This window comes from Homalodisca vitripennis, chromosome 5 (genome assembly GCF_021130785.1).
Source record: "Homalodisca vitripennis isolate AUS2020 chromosome 5, UT_GWSS_2.1, whole genome shotgun sequence".
In the NCBI taxonomy this organism is placed as follows: domain Eukaryota; kingdom Metazoa; phylum Arthropoda; class Insecta; order Hemiptera; family Cicadellidae; genus Homalodisca; species Homalodisca vitripennis.
The window spans coordinates 101,872,621-101,893,371 of NC_060211.1; the positions used below are offsets into that span (position 1 = coordinate 101,872,621).

The 20,751-nt window shown below is 33.2% G+C and overlaps 2 protein-coding genes across 3 annotated transcripts in view; one reads left to right on the forward strand and one right to left on the reverse strand.

The window, feature by feature from the left end:
• The window catches only part of LOC124362573 (DNA-directed RNA polymerase, mitochondrial), a 52,325-nt gene extending 40,922 nt beyond the window's left edge, over positions 1-11,403 (forward strand). The window contains exons 19-24 of one of the 2 annotated variants that reach the window (XM_046817196.1): positions 1,016-1,175; positions 2,017-2,123; positions 3,322-3,497; positions 7,457-7,628; positions 8,782-8,873; positions 10,584-11,403. In XM_046817196.1, the coding sequence (XP_046673152.1) occupies positions 1,016-1,175; positions 2,017-2,123; positions 3,322-3,497; positions 7,457-7,628; positions 8,782-8,873; positions 10,584-10,713 (837 nt within the window). In that variant the 3' untranslated portion in view covers positions 10,714-11,403. The remainder of the gene's footprint in view (positions 1-1,015; positions 1,176-2,016; positions 2,124-3,321; positions 3,498-7,456; positions 7,629-8,781; positions 8,874-10,583) is intronic. The other variant, XM_046817197.1, reaches the window with a different exon arrangement.
• A 5,526-nt stretch (positions 11,404-16,929) lies between these two features.
• LOC124362574 (6-phosphofructo-2-kinase/fructose-2,6-bisphosphatase-like) overlaps positions 16,930-20,751 on the reverse strand; it is a 40,373-nt gene continuing 36,551 nt past the window's right edge. The window contains exon 10 of the mRNA XM_046817202.1: positions 16,930-18,757. Within this exon, the coding sequence (XP_046673158.1) occupies positions 18,656-18,757 (102 nt within the window). The 3' untranslated portion in view covers positions 16,930-18,655. The remainder of the gene's footprint in view (positions 18,758-20,751) is intronic.

The following is a 20,751-nucleotide window of genomic DNA, read 5'->3' on the forward strand; positions in this document are numbered from 1 at the left end:
TGGATGTAAGACAAATTTGTGTACCAAATTTGATGTAAATGCGTTGTGTGGTTTTCGTCATATCGTGATGAGTCAGTCAGTGGATTTTTGCTTATATATATTACAGTTTTGTTTGTCTTTTTCATGTTGTATTCATCCATGTTCTTCATTTGTTTGAGTGTTAGTGTTTCCTCTAACACCGGTTCAATTATTTAATAGCCATGTTTTGAGTGATCAAGTAACAGTTTACTGGACGTATCACTGATAATTATTAATCATTATTATCAACCTTTTTTGTTATAACTTCTGAATATCAAAAACCATAAGTACTATAGTGTGAATAACGTGTACGAATCTACACACTCTTAGTATTGTTTATAGCAATTTGTGTGTTAAGAAAAAAAAATATTATGAAAATAAAAGTATATTTTTAGTTTTACATATGTTATTCTATTAACCCATTGTGGATCAATTTGTCTAGCCATATGTGTCCCAGCAGGTGCAAATTAATTTATATGTCGGCTGGAGAAAAGTAAAGCCGCACTGCATTGATGATTATTATTATTAATATTTATAGTATTATTAACAGCACATAATAAAATACGCAACTAATACCGTAAAATTTGGAACTAGTTGTTGCTGTAAAATCAGCTGAGGAAAACAATAGATCAGTAGCTCTATGTAGCAGAGAGAATTTTAACCGATTCTTTAACTTCTACATATAACTGTGATCTATGGAATATTTACAAACTTGTTTGAGAATACTAAGGACTGTTGTTAACATCATTCAGTAGACTAGTAATTGCGCGCTTATATTGTCTGCAAGACATTATTAGAACTATTTGGAGTAAAATAAAAAACAGATTTTTTTTGCGACTTGGGCATATATCCATGCCGCTGAGTCTAGCTACTGATATTTCATCAGTGATCCGCAATTGGTTAATAGTAGGATATCATAAGCACACCAGCAATGGGTGGTACATAATATAGATGCAAAATAAGTATTTGTTTTTGTATTAACTGTGGTGGTGTTCAGGTGGAGAGAGAAAGAGCTAAAGACTCTGCTGCGGGAGTAAAGGTTGCTCAAGAGCTGGATGGCTTTGTCCGCCGGAAAGTAATCAAACAGACTGTGATGACTACTGTGTATGGAGTCACCAGATTTGGAGCCCGTTTACAAATAGCCAAGCAACTCAAAGGTAAATAAAGTGTTCTACTAACAAATGGTCTTCTCTTCTTGCAGCAAACTCTTCCTAAATTAAATGCAGTATAATTAATTACTTGTAATTGCTAACTTGTATCTACTAGTTATTGAATATGATTGAATAAATAGAAGTCTAAAGTTGATCTCATAAGGTTTATAAAACTGATAGCTTTGTCTATCCCTTTCTTATCACTTTGATCATAGTGCAATGTGCAGTGCACCAGGAATGATAAAACAATTAATTCAGGGGTCCAGATAAAAATACAATCTTTCAGTACTTTTATTAATTTGACTTGATAGCAAAATTTTCTTGCTACATCCTTTACAAAGTAGTTTTATAAAAACCATAACATTTAAAAACTAATAAATAAATAAAATATTGAAAAGTTGAAAGAAGTGCATTATGACATGTTTTTACTGTATTAATAAAATAAAAAACACTACTATTTTGTAATAATACTATAATCATAATAAAACTGGATTTTCTATTTCCTTTATTTAATATGCTTCTATTCAGTTCTTCTCCAAGTTTTGCTACCATTTTTATGTTACAACATTGCTCTTTTATCCTTGTTGGAAATGGTAGGTGAATATCTAACATACTTTACACAAAGTGTTATATAAATCCTCTCACTGCACAGGTTCTCATAAAACTAACCCTGTTGATTAAACAAATTGGGAACAAGATGGTATTTATTGATGCCATCTTTTACAAAAAACATTTTCTATTGTACAGCCATCATATGTCTTAATTAATCACAATTTCCTATAGAATGAATATGTTTAAAACTGTTTTTTTAAATTAATTAAAAATATAATTTATTAATATTTTACAGATATTGATTCGTTTCCGAAAGAATATGTGTGGCCAGCATCAACCTACTTAGTGTTAAAGACATTTGAAAGTCTTAGAGAAATGTTCAACTCCACTAAAGAAATTCAGGTACAGTGATAAATTTTAGTAACAATATGGTTGCAACTGAAATTTTTAAAATAATCTCTTAGAAGAAAATGAATTAAGTTTAATGTGAAGAATGCAGAAGAAGTATTAAAGAGAAGTGATGCAGTAGTAGTAATGAAGTAATTTGAAATAAAGGACTTAAAATATTAAAATTGTCCTCTTTGCCATATTTATACATCAGCATAAATTATTATTTTTGTTTAAAATAACTTAGTTCTGCATGCTATATCTTAGCTGGTGTATTCTTCTACTAACAACTACTTTCAAGTAGCATGTTCTAGATAAAGTAAAGTAAAGAATGTCTTATTCCAGGTGAAGTTAATGGCTAAGAAGCCCTCTCAGATACCTACTTAACCTAGTTAGTGTGCTGATATATTGTTGCTTGGTACCAACTTATTTGAGTGGTGTTTGATTTTGTAGCAAATTTTATATAGAGATTCTAAAATAATTCATCCTGTGCAGGATCTAAGGTAGCTGTTACTGACCCCTAGGTCAAATAATTCGGCCTGGTCTCTCTCTCAAAATAATTACAAAAAGTTCTCTTAGTTAAATTAGTTTTAGACTCAACACCTTTTTGAGATTAGAGATGAATTTTTGACTTGGACTGTAAAACATAGCAATTTTAAGATCAGACAAAATTCTTTCTGTGACATTTATACAAAATTGAATATGTTTACAGAGTCTCAATTTCATATGTTTATTGGCAGTAAATCTCTCTATTTAAATGATTTAAGTTTATCCTGTATTTTTGTATTAAAAATTAAAAGCTGAACATTTAGTACTAACATTTTATTTTCCAACTTGTTTTAATATAATTTATGAATTTTTGGTAAATGGGTTTAATTTTACCCATTTTTAAACCCTGATCTATGACAATGTCTTAACATCCTTCAAAACAATTGTAATAATTTAAACTTTCACAGAATTGTAATGTCTCAATTTGCTCACTTAAAAAACAATAAACTTTAGCAACAACTTGTTAAAAATATATAACATATTATAAAGAAGATAAATTAAAAGGTAAATAAATAACAATAAATAGATAAATATAAAAAAGTAAATAAATAACAGAAGATATAAATATTAAAAATTCTTAATTAGAATACTATCATATTATTTGCAGACTGGTAGATGAGATATTTGATAATTGCTTGAACATAGTATGTATGATGTTTGGCAGGACTGGTTCACTGAGTGCGCGCGGCTGGTGTCGCAGATCTGTGGACAGAACATGGAGTACGTGACACCTTTGGGACTTCCAGTTGTACAACACTACAGCAGACAGCTCAAGCGACCAGATCTGAATAACAAACAGCTGGGTCATCTCCAGGACTACTTTCCCATCGACATGTTCGAGTTAGTTTCTTACTCATTTTATATCAAGTCCATTCATTTTGATTCCTGTGTTAGCCATCAATTCCTTTTAATGATTGTTCTTGTGTTATTTTCATTATATAGCACAATATTCATAATTTAAACTAACTCTGAAACTGGTAAAGACCCAATATTTGGTATTTATAGTGCATACGTAGTGACAGCATATCTTTAAAACATATCCAACTAAGTATATAAATTTAGCGTTATTGTGTCTTAAAGCGTAAAATGTGTTGCCTAATAGTATAAATATCGATACTAATAGAAAGAAGAATGTTAAATCCATGATGATTTACATTATTTGATTGGGCTACTTTATCAGATATGCATGTTGTGTTGTTACCACTTCACTCACTTTTGTGATTTCCTGTGCATTTTGTTTATCTCTGTGTGTGAATGTTCAGATGTCTTGTTGAGTTAATGAAATAGTAGTCATATGAAGTAGATTAGTCCGGTCAATTTAGACATTGACCCTTGCAAAAATTCCCAGAAAGCTGAAAATTTGCATAGATGTTAGGGACACCATTGTTATGGAATTTTGAAAAGTCCCCATCGATCCCATGTCTGCAAATTTGTTTATTTAAGGTCATATTTCACAAAAATAGGTTTTTTAAATTTTTCAGTGAAACCGTTAATTTTATGAGAAAATATGTCACACACAAAAATTTTAGATCATGCAATTATCTACAAAAAAGCTCCTTATGCTTTTTTATCATAACACTAAACATTTTTGAGAAAAACAATTACAAACTTTTTCTTACGCTGTATTGTCTATAATAAGAACACGTCACCTATGAGGTAGTGTACCTAGCGCGATATTTTTAATGTGGTTTCCCCGGGTAGGCCTATTCCATAGTCTATTCCAGTAAAATTTAATGAATGTTTGGTTATTCTTCTTCTTTTTAGTCGTTGCAACTCTTGTCAGTGTGGTCCGTTTGTCGATCAGGTACAGCTCGAGTGGCAAGTCCCGTTATATTTGATTGTAAACATATTTTATTCATCATCATTGTCATTAGTTATTTCCTCTTCTTCCCCCTCCATCTTCTTCTCTCTCTAATTTTCTTCTTCTTCCTCATCTTCTTGAGTAGACGTAAATTGTACTAACAGCGATACATCAGTTGGTTCGTCGTTCATGTAAAAACCTTCTGTTGGAGATTCACATTGAACACGATTTGGCCTTGACAAGTGGTGCACGCTAGTGAATAAAATAAGCCTACTTTTTTGCGGCCCCCATCTAAGTTACACCCCTTTTTGCAGTTTCCAAAAAACAGAATTAAGGAGGTTTTTCTGGTTCAGGTGGAAGAAGCGTGTGGGGTATGCTTCCAACCCCATTGTTCTGGGTCTAGTTGATTACCAAGCCAAACACCTGAACCTATTAATATACACGATAAAACTGTTGGTGAGCGGAAGCCGCGGTTGGAGGAAGGCCTGGCTAATTGCACACGTTTTTGTTACGTATTTGTTTTGCAAAAGATAAGTAACGTAATTTGTCTATGGAAGTAAAATTTTGGAGCTCCATATACAGACAGAAGAAAGCGAGTTTCTGGTGAAGAGTTGATATCTTTGAAAACTTGTGCACAAGTAATAAAATTTTTTCTTTTCAAACAATTAAAAAATTGTAGTTTTACCCCTTTGAAACATTGCTGATGTTGTATCACAGCCATCATAGCATGTACAAACTGTATATGATTGAACCGATTGATTATCTTCACGAATAATTGCTGCCGCAGTTGATAAGCCCTTCAATTGCTCTTCTTTGCCTTTAGGTTTTTTGCACTCCAAGCTTGATTGATAATATCATGATAATTAACAAGAAAACATACAATGTTAATTGTCCTAATTTCTGAGTAATAATGACTCTATTGCCATAATAATTTAAACTTCAATCGTAATTTAATTTTTCTGTTATCAGCACTTACGTTTTTACATATATCTTCTAATTCTTCTAAGGTAAACTGGCAGTCATCACTACTTTCAATATATGAAAAATATTTCCCCCATGGTGAGATGCAATGCTTCATCTTGAGGACAGGCCGACTTAGCCTCCAGTGGTCGGTTTTAAAAATGATACAAAGCAATCATTATGGCACTTAGCTTCAGCAGCAACTAAATCATGTTCAAACCCGATGCGAGCAACAATAGTTTTTGCGGTGTCATCAGAACGAGACTGAGCTGCTTTCATAACTGAGTCTTTAAATGTGAATGAGTTTATAACGTTACAATTTTTTACGACGAGATTTCTGTGCTTGTTTTTTTATGTATTCCTCACTCAACTTGTCGCACGAAAAATAAGCAACAATTTTTAAAGAAAAAATATGACTCACTTGCATGTGCTCTAGTACAAGGAGGACTTTTTGAGGGGTACTACCTGATTCCTCTTCATGTTGCCGTTTTGCTGTTGCAATTGTACTCTTTCTATTGTATTGTTTGTGACACTGCACATGATTTGCCGTTGAATTTACATTCTTCATGTAATCAGTAAATTGATTCCTCCCTTGAATACTCACGTTAAGTAACGTGAATGCCGCGATCAACAATAACACATTCACTTGAAGATAGAAGTTTAGTGCAAATAAAACACTATTGCGACATATATTTTCAACAAAAAGTTAATACAGCACAAACTTTAGCAGAGAATATTTGAAATAACTAATGTGTTTTTCACTACGAAGGAATTTTAAAGACTAACGGTGATTTAGGTGCGACCTCAGAAAAATCAGGTAGATGGAACGGCCACTCGAACAATTGGAATGACAGGCAAATGTTCAAAGGGCACATGGTCCTTTAAAATTAGGGACTCCTCCGTTTTTTTAATTTCATATTCTCAGAATTATCGGTCAATATGAATAGTATTAGTCACGCAGACTTATAGTTTTACTTATATTACACGCCCAATGGTAATCATAGGCAGCTTAGTCCATGCTTATTATGGAGAATACAGCGTAAGAAAGTTAGTAATTGTTTTTTTCTCAAAAAATGGTTAGTGTTATGAAAAAAATTATAAGGAGCATTTTTTGTAGATAATGGCCTGATCTATAAGTTTTGTTTGCCATATATTTTTTTTCATAAAACTAACTGTTTCGCTGAAAAGTTTCAAAAAACCTATTTTTGTGAAATTTTACCTTGAATAAAAACATTTTGCAGACATGGGATCGATGGGGACTTTTCACAATTTCATAACAATGGTGTCCCTAACATCTATGCAAATTTTCAGCTTTCTGGGAATTAATGCAAAGTTACCCCTATTTTTTTGGCTAAATTGACTGGACTAAGATATCAAAATCAAGTTTGAATAGTGAATGAAATTTTTAATGTAATCAGAGCACATGTGTAAATATTTAAAAAAAAATACTTTAGATTTATTTAACAAAATTTTATATTAATTAACACTTTTTTTATTTATTGTCATATAAAGAAAAGTATTCCTTAGATCAATCTGATTAAAATAACATGTAATTGTGTGCTGTTTTATGTAATAAAAATGTAAAGTAACAATAATATAAACAATATATGTTAAACAATATTAAACAACGTTACCACTGAAAGAGAAACTTTACTGCCGTTACAGTGTTAATAAAAATGAAGTTCACAGTTCAGATTTCAAAAAGTACTTGATATGAATGAATACTGCATGAACTATGAATAACTGTAGGTGATCCAATAGACAACCCCTGGCCTCTACATACCAGCAAATTCAAGGTGCTAATTACCTCTCTTGAAACACTAACTATAATTGTGTATTAATAATACACAGTCTATAGTTGCAGACGTTTTTTACTGACTTAAGTGCCTGCAAAATAAGGTGTTACCACTACATTACACAGCTGCACCATGTACCATGTATAAAAAATAATATTTTATTAAAGTCGGAATGAAAATCATTTAAATCAAACTTTAATTTATCAATATTTTATTTTCTAACTTATTACTATTTTTTTCAGACGACCAAATGTTATGAAACAGAAGAATGCATTTCCACCCAACTTCATCCACTCGTTAGACTCCAGTCACATGATGTTGACGTCAATTTTCAGTGAACAGAGAGGTCTGACGTTTGTATCTGTCCATGACTGTTACTGGACTCATGCAAACACAGTGCACATCATGAACCAGGTAACTTTATATTACTTCAACAACCTTTGTCATTCACTTTGCTTTCTAATTATCATCCTTTCATATGTTTGACAATTTCAAAAAAGGATATATATATATATATATATATATATAAAATCCTGAGGGTACTGTACCTTGTTCCAATCATCATCAGTGAACTGAATGCCTTTGGCCCATTCCAATCTGTTCTTAGCCATTGCCGGTGTTATTTTTTGTTTTTTGTAGGCCTGCATGATCGAAGACCTTGTCCATTCAAGGTTCTTCTGATGGTCCTGGGCGAAACATTTGTGCCATAATCTTTTAACTGGTCACTAAGAACCTTGCTGGCCATTTTTCTATTGACTAGTGTCATGTTTTTCAACTTTCTGGCCATCCTTGGACTTAACGCTTTCTTCCGGCCACATTTTCCGATACGGCTGGATTTATAAATACCATTGATATCAAGTGTTTTCTTGATCCTACTAACTGACTTCTGTGAAATATTTAGTCTGTGTGCTATTTTAGTTTGTGTGTAATGTTGTTCTTCCAAAAGAACCTTGGCCACAGCACATTTCCTTGATGAAAGGTCCTCTTTTTACCCATTTCCTGATAATTTTATAAATAGCCAATAAGGAAGTAAATAGGTGGTTTCATACACTCACAAATGACCTTAAACTTACTTTAATAATAACAGAACACACTAATAAAAAGATCTACTGAACCTAAAACATGTTAACCACATGAAAAATTAACTGTAACCTGATTTTGGTTATGGAGCTGGTAGATTTGTAAAAGCAGATGATAAACAAAACAGGCAGTGTTGCCACCTGCCAACAGAAAATTACCAAATTTTCTGCTAATACTATTCTAAAGTAACACACGAATGAGGGTATATACTTTAACATATACCAACATGAAATTAAAAATGTTTTCAGTAAAAATTGAGAAGAAAAAACAAAAAAATGTGCTTTAGTCTAATAATTTGGCCAGCACTGTAAGCTTAATGGACTTTGTGAATCACCTATTGTGCTTAGTATGTTTTCAAAATTTCATAGGTTTTGTATGGAAACAACAGGAATTTCAGAGTAATCAAATACAGGGAAGTGTGCTTTTCAGGTGTGCTATGGATATTTGTGCAATGTTTTAGCAGTAAAAAAACACTTTATTCTTTCAGATATGCAGAGAACAGTTTGTTGCACTTCATTCTCAACCTATTCTAGAAGATCTCTCGAAGTTCATGGTACAAAAATACAGTTCCAAAGAAAGGTAGGAAAAATGTTACGTATTCAGTATCTTTTATTACTAAAACTTAGTAGTATTTCAAAGGTTAATCTAGTGATAATATACTCACTCTGTATGCATATATGTATTGTGCATGCCACAGCACAGGACAGCAGTAAATTATGTATATTTACAAGTAATGGCTTCCGGGCTATAGTAATCCTTCCCTCTTGCCATTACTTCCATTAACAGTTTTGTTTTTGTCTGCACTTGCAGATATTTGTCTAAAGTGGGTTGTTGAGGCTGTTTCAGCTTGAGGTAAATTAGTTATGGAATTCTATCTTCTTTCAAACACACTGCTTCATTCCTCTGCCAGTTTGTGTTGTTTTACTGTATTTTCTAAGTTTCTGTTTATTTCAATTTAGGTTTACTTGTACCTACCTTTGTATTAGTCTTGATTTAATTAATTAATTTAACAATTTTTTGTTAGTTTGTAGAAATTACTGTAACAAAAACTTTACATTTGAGGTTTTTTATTATATCTGACCACCCAACATTAGTTTCTGCAATGAAATTTGCAATTTGCATTGAGGTTTGCATTTATAAATACTGTTTGTTTGATTGCAAAGCTTTTTCTTTGTAAGTTTTGTGGTATTTTCCTACAAAATAACTGTGTATACATGTAAATAATTTCCTCACATTTTTATATTTCCTTTATACCCGTTTTTATTGCATTCAATTTTTTCAGGTAGTCAATGAATGTATAATTTCAAAGTAGACTACATAGTATGAATTTATAAATTTTTGCTGTTTTTGTAGCTTTTCTCAATGAACCTCTAGGTTCTCTTTAAAAACCAAATGCAAAGTTAAAATTGCATATACATCTTTTGTCATTGTAACACAAGGCATTACTCACCCATAAACAAATCAATATACATAAAAGCTTACATGATAAACAGTTTGTATAACTCTAGGTCAGGGCCACACTGAGCCACCGGCAGTTACATTGGCAGGCTAAAAGAGTGAGAGCATAGCTACATTGATTTCACAGTAGGGAAGGGCCACCGACAGTTACATTGGCAGGCTACAAGAGTGAGAGCATAGCTACACTGATTTCACAGTAGGGAAGGGCCACCGACAGTTACATTGGCAGGCTACAAGAGTGAGAGCATAGCTACACTGATTTCACATTAGGGAAGGGCCACCGACAGTTACATTGGCAGGCTACAAGAGTAAGAGCATAGCTACACTGATTTCACATTAGGGAAAGGCCACCGACAGTTACATTGGCAGGCTACAAGAGTAAGAGCATAGCTACACTGATTTCACAGTAGGGAAAGGCCACCGACAGTTACATTGGCAGGCTACAAGAGTAAGAGCATAGCTACACTGATTTCACATTAGGGAAGGGCCACCGACAGTTACATTGGCAGGCTACAAGAGTAAGAGCATAGCTACACTGATTTCACATTAGGGAAGGGCCACCGACAGTTGCAGTGCAGACTACAAGAGCGAGATAATTGCTTCACGGACTTCATAGAAAGGAATGGCCCAGACTATCCAGATTACTGACTATTTGTTTGCAGAATACTTGAGCTTATAGTAATCAACATTTTCACAAAGCAGTCATTATAATAGGTGATCTTATTTCAGATGTAAATTAGTAAAAATGTTTTGATTGCTCTATTATTTTTTAATAATAATTCCAATATTGAGTCAAGAATCAGTTTGTATAAAGTCCTGTCTTTGTTGCAGTAGACTGGTGGACCAGAACAGCGTGATGGGACAAGCCAGGCAGAGATTACACTCTGTTTTGACTCAGGTGCCTCCCAAGGGATCATTTGTTCTAGAGAACGTTTTAGATTCAATTTACTTTTTCAGTTGAATAAGTGAGAGTCATAGTGTAGCTGGCCGATTCGAATACAACTGTGATCATTTGTTCTAAATGAGCAGTGTACAAGAGAATCTATCATTTAATGATCAAAACTAAAAATATTTAATGGAAATGGAAATTGTGCACTCCTAAAAAAAGTTCAAAAGCACATTTTTAGCAATTTGTATTGAGCTTTGACAGAGCAGAAAAAGTGTAACATAAACGTTATGACTTACACGAGTCAATGATATGAATAGTAAATCTACAAAAAGTAAGATTATTCTCTGTTGATTTATTTACTTAATTTTTGACATTATTTAACACTATTGTAAATTAGTTCATTTCATCTTGCCATGTGTGCCTTGACTACCTTTTGATCACTTTGTCAATGAGTTTTGGCACCTCTGCACATTAATCTTGGTCTCTACTGTATTTCTATGTATTACATCAAAGATTTCAAATATGAATGTTGTTTCAAATTGAATAAAAATCAAAAATCATTCAGGTTTGACTGTCATTCCAGTAACAAAATAAGACAAAGTTCACTTTTAATCGTTAATTTAAAATAATTATGTAATTGTTAATTATGTTACCAAATAACATAAATTCGGTTTGCTGTGAGTATTTGTACGAGTCTGATTATGTTAGCATACTTATTAGTCACTAGTAGTTTGTAAATAGGAAATAAACAGTATTGTGTTAGCCACAGTGTTTTATTTTTTCCTTATGAAAATGTGTACTCAAAACCAAGTGCATATTACATAATACATGTATTCAAGTATTTACACTCAGTTGTAGAATACTTTTCAGATTGCAAACAGGCTCATTTGTAAAAACTAATTTTCAGTTATTCATACTTGCAGTCTGTATTTTCTCTCCTTACATTCAATGAAGCTCCTACTCCCCCACCTCACCAATCCTTTACTAGTAATAGCAGAAATATTCCAATACTGCAAATCAATCCTATAGCAAGAAAAGCCATCCCAACTGACAGTTAGTTGTAGCATTGAAAATAAAAGACCGGCTGAAACACAGTTGCCTCATTCTGTGCAGGACAACTCTGAAGTCCTAATTACTAACTTGTTCAATGGAGACAAGATGTCTGGAACATTAGATTTGGAATACGCAAACTTGGAAAGTGGAGATGTCAGCAATAAAAATAGTTTTGTTGAGGTTACCTACATAAAGTTTAACACTGCTAACTTAACATAGTAGAACTAATAATAGATCAAATAGAAAGCATGTATTTTTAACAGGTAGGGTGTCTGTAAATAATGGCAGACTGATTGTTGTGGAGAAGTACAGACACATTTTTGCTTCATGATTTGGTGATAATTTATAATTTAAAGACCTTAAAACTGTACCTTAATGATGATGTCAGTGGTAGTTATGAAATAACTAAGGTGAAACATAGGTTTCCAGGCTATAGCTCTTTAAAAAAATGGAGTTCCCCTGCCATTCTGGAACAACGTCTTTCATCCTGATGTCTGGCCTGTGGGCATCTATGTGACACAATTTTGATATTTCCTTAAGAGTGCTCCTGGAGTGTTGGAACCCAGGAAACAAGTACGTAAGCCTATTATCATTAGCATAAATATTTAGACCAAAAAATATTATAAATGCTTCAGAATATAATGAGCCTTGTGAAATTTTCCTATATTAAGCCCATGTTAACATCTTGATTGTAGCTGTATATTTAGTGATCGTGACTAGTGGCACAAGAGTACGTTGCTGTAAGGCATCAGTCACAGTCTTGAAACCTATTCGACTGAATTACAGTAAATTTTTATAAGTGTCTCCACCAACTTCAATGCATTTTCCTGCTCGTTTAAGGATGGCTCTGGTTGCTTTACGTATAATTCAACAAGGCTTTTCTTTAACTGCATTAAAAGCTTCATCAATACGTCTAAGTAGTGCCTCTTGGGAATTAACTTTGACCTCGTAAACTATCTACTTTATCCTTCCCCATAAGCAAAAATCCAACGGAGTATGATCTGGTGACCTGGTTGGCTATAGTACATAAGATCTCCACAACCGACCATTTGTTGATTTGAGTAGGTGGAAACAATATTTGAAAAATGTAGCAATGCGCCATCACATTGGAAGTACAGCTGGCGTCGATTTGAAAGAGGAACATCTTCAATTAATATTGGTAATTTTTCTTGAAGAAACTATAAGTACATTTGACCTGTTAAGCGCTCTTTGAAAATAAACGGTCCAATCAGCTGATCATCAATACCACACCTTACGTTAATGCTAAAAATGCTGTTGAAAGTTAAGTTCAATTGTAGCCTGAGGGTTCACTTTTGCCCATGAATGTTGGTTTCATAAATTGTTGATACCAGCACGATTGAACTGTGTGTGACTCATCGGTAAATAAAATATACTTCAAAAGTCGACAATAAGTGTTTAACTAAATGAAGTACTCCAAGCAATGGACATTACCTCCTGGATGTAAATGTTGTATTTTTTGTTTATGGTAGGGATGGAGCCAGTTATTATTGAGTGTTCTCCATACTGGAACTTTGCACTAGGAAGTGATCCTGTTTGCCATAACGTAAGAAAGCACTACCCGTAATATTGTTCTAGCATTTGGAATTCTATGGTAAGGGTGTCTGTATTCTTCAACAGCAGCTGTAGCACTGCCTTCACATACACCATATCAGCGTATTCTTTACATGTAAATAAGTGTGGCATTAATACACCAATAATTCAATAGTTACTACAGACAAAACAATACTTACTCGGACTGAAACTCAATTACTACGAATAGAACAATATGTACATGGACTGAAACTTGGTTGTTGGCTCTAAAATCATTTCAATTCTACAATTCAAATCATATCATTGAACAGCTGCTTATTGTATTGCCAACTTGTGAAATAAGAATTTCTCACGAAACATCATTCTGTGTTTTTAAATCAACCTGTACAATATGTGAGTAGCACCTGAATGCACTGCTAAAATCAATCTACTCTGTTAAATAATTTTTCATTTAAGAATTGAAATTTACAATTTCTTTGTAAGAATTGTTTAGAGTTTAATGGGTAATTAACAAAATTATTGTCAGTAATATGTAAAAAGTGTGATGTACTGTTATGAATAAAAATTAATTTAATCAAACATCTATTCGCTATTCTGCGCAACCAAATAAATGGATCGGTCGTAGAGGTTCTATATACTGGCCACCCAGGTCACCAGAAAATATGCCGTTGGATTTTTGCATATGGGGATGGATAAAGCAGAAAGTTTATGAGGTCAAAGTTAATTTCCGTAAGGAGCAACTTAGACATATTGATGAAGCTTTTACGCAGTTAAAGGAAAGCCCTATTGAATTATATGGAAAGCAACCACACCCATCCTTAAATGGGCTGAAAAATGCATTGAATTCGGCGGAGACACTTTTGAAAATTTACTGTGATTTGGTTAACACTGGTTTTCTCATGAACTACTTAACTTAGAGTTCTGGGACCTGGTTTTTTTTTCAATTTATCTACTCCAAAACCATAATAAATATTGTATTCCTCCTTTAATCTACCTTACCAGAATTTCAGGAAGATCTCATGTACATGATGAGTTGAAATCCTGGTGAAATCTTTCACTAGCAGTAACTCGCTATCAAAGCATTTCCAGACCTATGTTTATATAAAGTTTTTTCTTTACTTTCACATGTAGAATGAGCTCCCACAGTTTCTGCATATCTTCATGAATCACCCTGTATAATATTGATATTTGTGAACCATAACTATTTGAAGCTGTGATGATGCCTTTTGTACTGTAGATTTGTTAATGGTAGCTGCACTTTTACTCACTGCACTGACTTGTCCTGTTGATCGGTTTGTATATAAGTTATAGACAGACTATAGACAATATTCTTTATTTGTACATTCTTAGAGAATTACATTAGCGTCAATACAAAATAATAAGATTTTCATAATGGTTTATGTAGTCCATTGAGTTCTCCAGCTCAGAAATTCTTCAATGGTGTAGAAGGGATGACTCAGCAGCCATCTTTTTAGTTCCTTCTTAAAGTTCAGGCTTCCTTCTTGAGATTTGATGTTATCAGGCAGCATGTTGAATAACTTTGCTCCCATGTAGGAAGGTTTTTCTTCAAACAATGCTAGCCTGTAAGCTGGCAAATTGAAGTTTGCAGCGTGACGAGTGTTGTGACTGTGGAGATTACTACCTCTTGTCAAGTTTTTGTCTATTGCATACATTATTACTAGAAGAATGTAGAGTGCTACTACGGTAAGGATACCATATTCGACAAAAGCTGTTCGACAGCTCTCTCTTGGTTGCATTCCAGCCAAAATTCGCAGGCACCTCTTTTGTAAAACAAGAGGTCTTTGTAAATTCCGTAAACTAGAATTTCCCCATAAACAAAGACCATATCGGAGATGGGAGTCGAACACTGCATAATATGCAACAGTTGCTGTTTTCTTGTCACTAATTTCTTTTATTCTTTTCACCACATACAGTCCAGTACTTAGATTTTTACATAGGTTATCTCAACTTCTCAATTTTTTTAGCAGCAATGTTATCGTAATTTTAAGATTGTTATAGTGGGAGATCTAAATATTGATCTTGACAGGTGTAGTTCTCTGACAGCTAAATTTGTCGTCACCTTGAAGTCTTATAACTGTTTTATCTTCAGTTATCTGCCTCCTAGAATAGACTCATGTTCGGATCATTTTGTTTCAAACCTACACCCCTCAATGTATGGTTGTGAAATATTACAGCCTCATATATCTGACTATTTCGGTTTGCTTTAAAAATTTAAACTAGTTTATACAGTGTCCAGTTACTCTTCCTCATCTCCCAATAAGTCTGTACAGTTGGATTATAGTTATAGAATATTGAGTGATATTAGTATTACGAGATTAAAACATAGTTTAAGTAATACTGGCTGGACTAAAGCAATTGCTGGTAGTAATCTTGAGGTAGCTTTTAACAATTTTATGGAAATTTTCTCTCACAACTTCAATGACTTTTGTCCTTTAAAAACTTATAAACTAGGGGAAAATCTTTGCAATAAGGTCTTAAAGCCTAAATGTTGGTACACACCTTTATTATACAAAATTAAGCTATTACTTAACGTAGGCTACGAAAAATGTAAACTTAATCCTGATCATATAAAAATTAGGGAGCTATATCAGGACCAGATGAGTATAACAAAAGAGAATGCCAAGGTTGCATAACCTTTGCAAGGGAGCTAGGAGAGTAATTACAATCAGGACTTGCATCTAAAAAATGCTTTCAAGCGCAACCTGTCATCTCTGCTAATGTTTTAACAATTATTTTGTTAATATTTATAATTATGTAAAAAATTATAATGCTATTGTTAGTTTAGATACAGCTAGTGCTAATTATATGATCGAGTCATCTGGCATAAATAATCCAAAGACCCTTTTAAATGACATACTGTAAACCCTACTGATAATCTTAAGACAGCTATTAGGCTAAGTAATTCTAAAGCCGGTGATGTCTTTGGACTCTCAAATTTTATAATTAAAAAAAATCATTTGTGAAATTTTGTATCCATTAATTCTTCTTGTAAAGTGGATGTTCAGTGTTGGACTCTTTCCGTAGTATCTAGAGGTAACAGTCACCATTACCTTATTTACAGAGAAGGGGATAAGAATAATGTAAATAACTACCTGTTGCTCAGGTACCTGTTCTATCTAAGCTAACTGAAAGTATTATTGAGTGTCAGATTGAGTAATTGATTCTGTCTCACAATTAATATTATAGGAACAACTATCAAGGCTACTGGCAACTATCTACCTACTATCAAGGCTACTGAGAGTATTGTATCCTGCATTATTTAATGTTTTGAAAATAAATAAGAAGTTACCACTTTCTTATTGCACTTAAGCAAGGCTTTTGATACTGTTGCTCCCACCAAGAACTGGTAAAACAAATTATGGATTCGCGTTATTACAAAGTGATTTTGTGGGATGACAATAAAAATTCTTGATTCTTTGAAAAAGATGACTAGTAATTTCAAGTAATTACAGTACACAGTTAAATAATATAAGATCACACTTACTTTTTGAATAGACCTTGTTTTAATGTTTATTGTACATATGTATTAAAAACTGTTGTTTAAGTACATGTGCAAAAGACCCAAATTGATCTGTCAGTTAATTAAGCTTCATTTGCCAGTTGGAAAGTAAAAATAAAAACATACAAGTGAGGAAAACAGGTTGGTATAAAAACAAAACATGATTTATATTTAATTGTTTTATGCATTTCAGTTATAAACCAGGGAACACAAATCCAGAAATAAAAATGGACACTAAAAACTAAATGTACACAAAAGTAAATATTAACTGACACAAGCAATGGTATAAAAATATTTTAACATACATTGAATCTTCAAAGAAAAACTTATATAATTCACAGCGTTTCTTAGAACGTCCCATCACACAAGACCACTTTACTTGAGCACAAAACTATCACTACATTAACCAACTGCACTTCTAATTCTAGGCCTAATTATTAACTTAATTTATGATTTACACATGTAAATCTACTTATGCTTTATGTGACTACTTTAGCATAGTCATGCAAAAATTATAATATTACTATACACAGTTAAATTTTGAGTTTCGTCTAATATTAAATTTTACAATTATTCAGTAGATCAGAAATTTAAAAGTACAAATTATAATATTCTTAGAAAACTACTTTAATAAGTATAAACTAGAGGCAAGACAAGAAAATATTTGTTTTTGAGTATGTTAATTTTCTAAAATATAGCTTGAAGTGGATACAAAATCAGTTAATCTTTTGGAGATCAACTTGCAATATTTCGTAAGTTTATATTTGTAGTGAATACTGTGTACTTCTGATATATCAGAAGTCATACAATAAACGGTTTATATTTATTCTGTAACATATTTTATTAAATATATGTAGCTATAAATAGATTATAGAAAATATCATGGCTTTGTAAATAGTATTTGAATTTGAAGTTCGTATGTTAATGTCTGTGTCTGTGCTCAGGTATCTCAGATGTAAGGACCATTATGAAATTCATATATAGACACAAACTTTTAAAATATTGAATTCTTAATAGAAAATTGTAAGTACTGTACAATATAAATATCCAGAAAATGTTATTCCCATACTAACTGCAATGTTTAATATTTAACATACACAATATCTTTGAGACAACTGGTTTCATTTAAATGTTTGTTTTTCCATTAGTTTTTAGATTTTTATTTAGTTAAAAACTGAATGTTTACAATATAATTTTCTATTAACATTTATGTTTAAAGCTCTTTTAATATGCATTCAGGCTTGTTCCAGAGGTTTTTATAAAAATTTTATTGGTAGTCATTTAGGCGTTATTACTCAGTTGTATTTTTCCAATCCATCGACAGTTGCTATTGACTTTGCTTTTGTGTAATGTTACAAAAACTGACTGCTTATTTGATCTATTCATGCAATCTTCTATCAATTCGTGCACGTCAAAGTAACCTAACTATATTCCATTAATAATGCTGAATAAGTTCTTTACAATACATTCTTGTAAGAAAAACAACAGAAGATGTATTAATTAAGAGCATTTTGTACACATCTTAACGTACTTCATTTCAGTTTTACTGCTTTTACCTGTATTGTGCGAATGCAGCAATAGAATACTTTGATGTCAACTGTTAGACAAAGCAATAAAACTGAGAATTGTTGTAATTTGCTTAGTCTATAACAAATTTTATTTGTCATAACATTAATAACAATAGTGTAAATATATCTTTAAACATACAACTAGTATATATAATTTTAAATTTTCACAAGTTTTCAAAGTGTAAAAAATACAACATATAGTTCTACAACTAATCTGAACTGCTAAGCAAACCAACAACATTGAAGAAACAAATGTTTTTTACACAAACATCTTTTAATGATTATAAATAAGAAAAATAAACTAAACTTCATCTGCAATGATCTAATGCTGCCCAATAAGAGTCTTGGGGGTGGGCCAAATGTTGTCGAAGTGGGCTGGCACTGTGAGCAATGCATCTTCAGCAGTACGGGCAACACTGCAGTTCTGTAACATAACAACCATGACCATCACTTCTACTGATTTTTAATTGTAAATCTGCATCTGCAACTATTTAATGCTGCCCAATAAGAGGGTCAAAGTGGGCTGGTACTGTGAGCAATGCATCTTCAGCAGTACGGGCAACACTGCAGTTCTGTAACATAACAACCATGACCATCACTTCTACTGATTTTTAATTGTAAATCTGCATCTGCAACTATTTAATGCTGCCCAATAAGAGGGTCAAAGTGGGCTGGTACTGTGAGCAATGCATCTTCAGCAGTACGGGCAACACTGCAGTTCTGTAAACATAACAACCATGACCATCACTTCTACTGATTTTTAATTGTAAATCTGCATCTGCAACTATTTAATGCTGCCCAATAAGAGGGTCAAAGTGGGCTGGCACTGTGAGCAATGCATCTTCAGCAGTACGGGCAAACACTGCAGTTCTGTAACATAACAACCATGACCATCACTTCTACTGATTTTTTAATTTGTAAATCTGCATCTGCAACTATTTAATGCTGCCCAATAAGAGGGTCAAAGTGGGCTGGCACTGTGAGCAATGCATATTCAGCAGTAAGGGCAACACTGCAGTTCTGTAACAATTTAATGGTGCCCAATAAGAGCCGGATGGCCCAATTTTGTCGATGTGGGTTGGAATTGTGAGCAATGTATCTTCAGCAGTAAGGGCAATACTGCAGTTTTGTAACATAACAACCATGGACTATCACTTCTACTGAATTTCAATTGTAAATCTGCATCTGTAACTATTTAATGCTGCCCAATAAGAGGGTCAAAGTGGGCTGGTACTGTGAGCAATGCATCTTCAGCAGTACGGGCAACACTGCAGTTCTGTAACATAACAACCATGACCATCACTTCTACTGATTTTTAATTGTTAAATCTGCATCTGCAACTATTTAATGCTGCCCAATAAGAGGGTCAAAGTGGGCTGGTACTGTGAGCAATGCATCTTCAGCAGTACGGGCAACACTGCAGTTCTGTAACATAACAACCATGACCATCACTTCTACTGATTTTTAATTGTAAATCTGCATCTGCAACTATTTAATGCTGCCCAATAAGAGGGTCAAAGTGGGCTGGTTACTGTGAGCAATGCATCTTCAGCAGTACGGGCAACACTGCAGTTCTGTAACATAACAACCATGACCATCCACTTTACTGATTTTTAATTGTAAAATCTGCATCTGCAACTATTTAATGCTGCCCAATAAGAGGGTCAAAGTGGGCTGGCACTGTGAGCAATGCATCTTCAGCAGTACGGGCAACACTGCAGTTCTGTAACATAACAACCATGGACCATCACTTCTACTGATTTTTTAATTGTAAATCTGCTTCTGCAACTATTTAATGCTGCCCAATAAGAGGGTCAAAGTGGGCTGGCACTGTGAGCAATGGCATATTCAGCAGTAAGGGCAACACTGCAGTTCTGTAACAATTTTAATGGTGCCCAATAAGAGCCGGATGGCCCAATTTTGTCGATTGTGGGTTGGAATTGTGAGCAATGTATCTTCAGCAGTAAGGGCAATACTGCAGTTTTGTAACATAACAACCATGACTATCACTTCTACTGAATTTCAATTGTAAATCTGCATCTGTAACTATTTAATGCTGCCCAATAAGAGGTTCAAAGTGGGCTGGGTACTGTGAGCAATTTTTTTTTTTTTTTTTTTTTTTTTAATAAGGGCATAAAACACGCAGGTTATCAATGCCCGTAGGGTTAACGGACACCTACACTTTAAAATATGGTGTCACGTTATCAGTGCAAGGAATAAATAGCGGATCTCTGTGTCAAATAACATTATTATCACATTAAAGACAATAAGAAAAAACAACAGCAGTGAACGGAGGGACTAAAACTAAATAACAAAATTAACCGAGAGGCTGTAAAGGGGCCCCGATAGTTAAAATATGTCAGATAAATAAATAACGTTAATAAATATAACAACATCTAATGCTAAAACCAGGTAGTT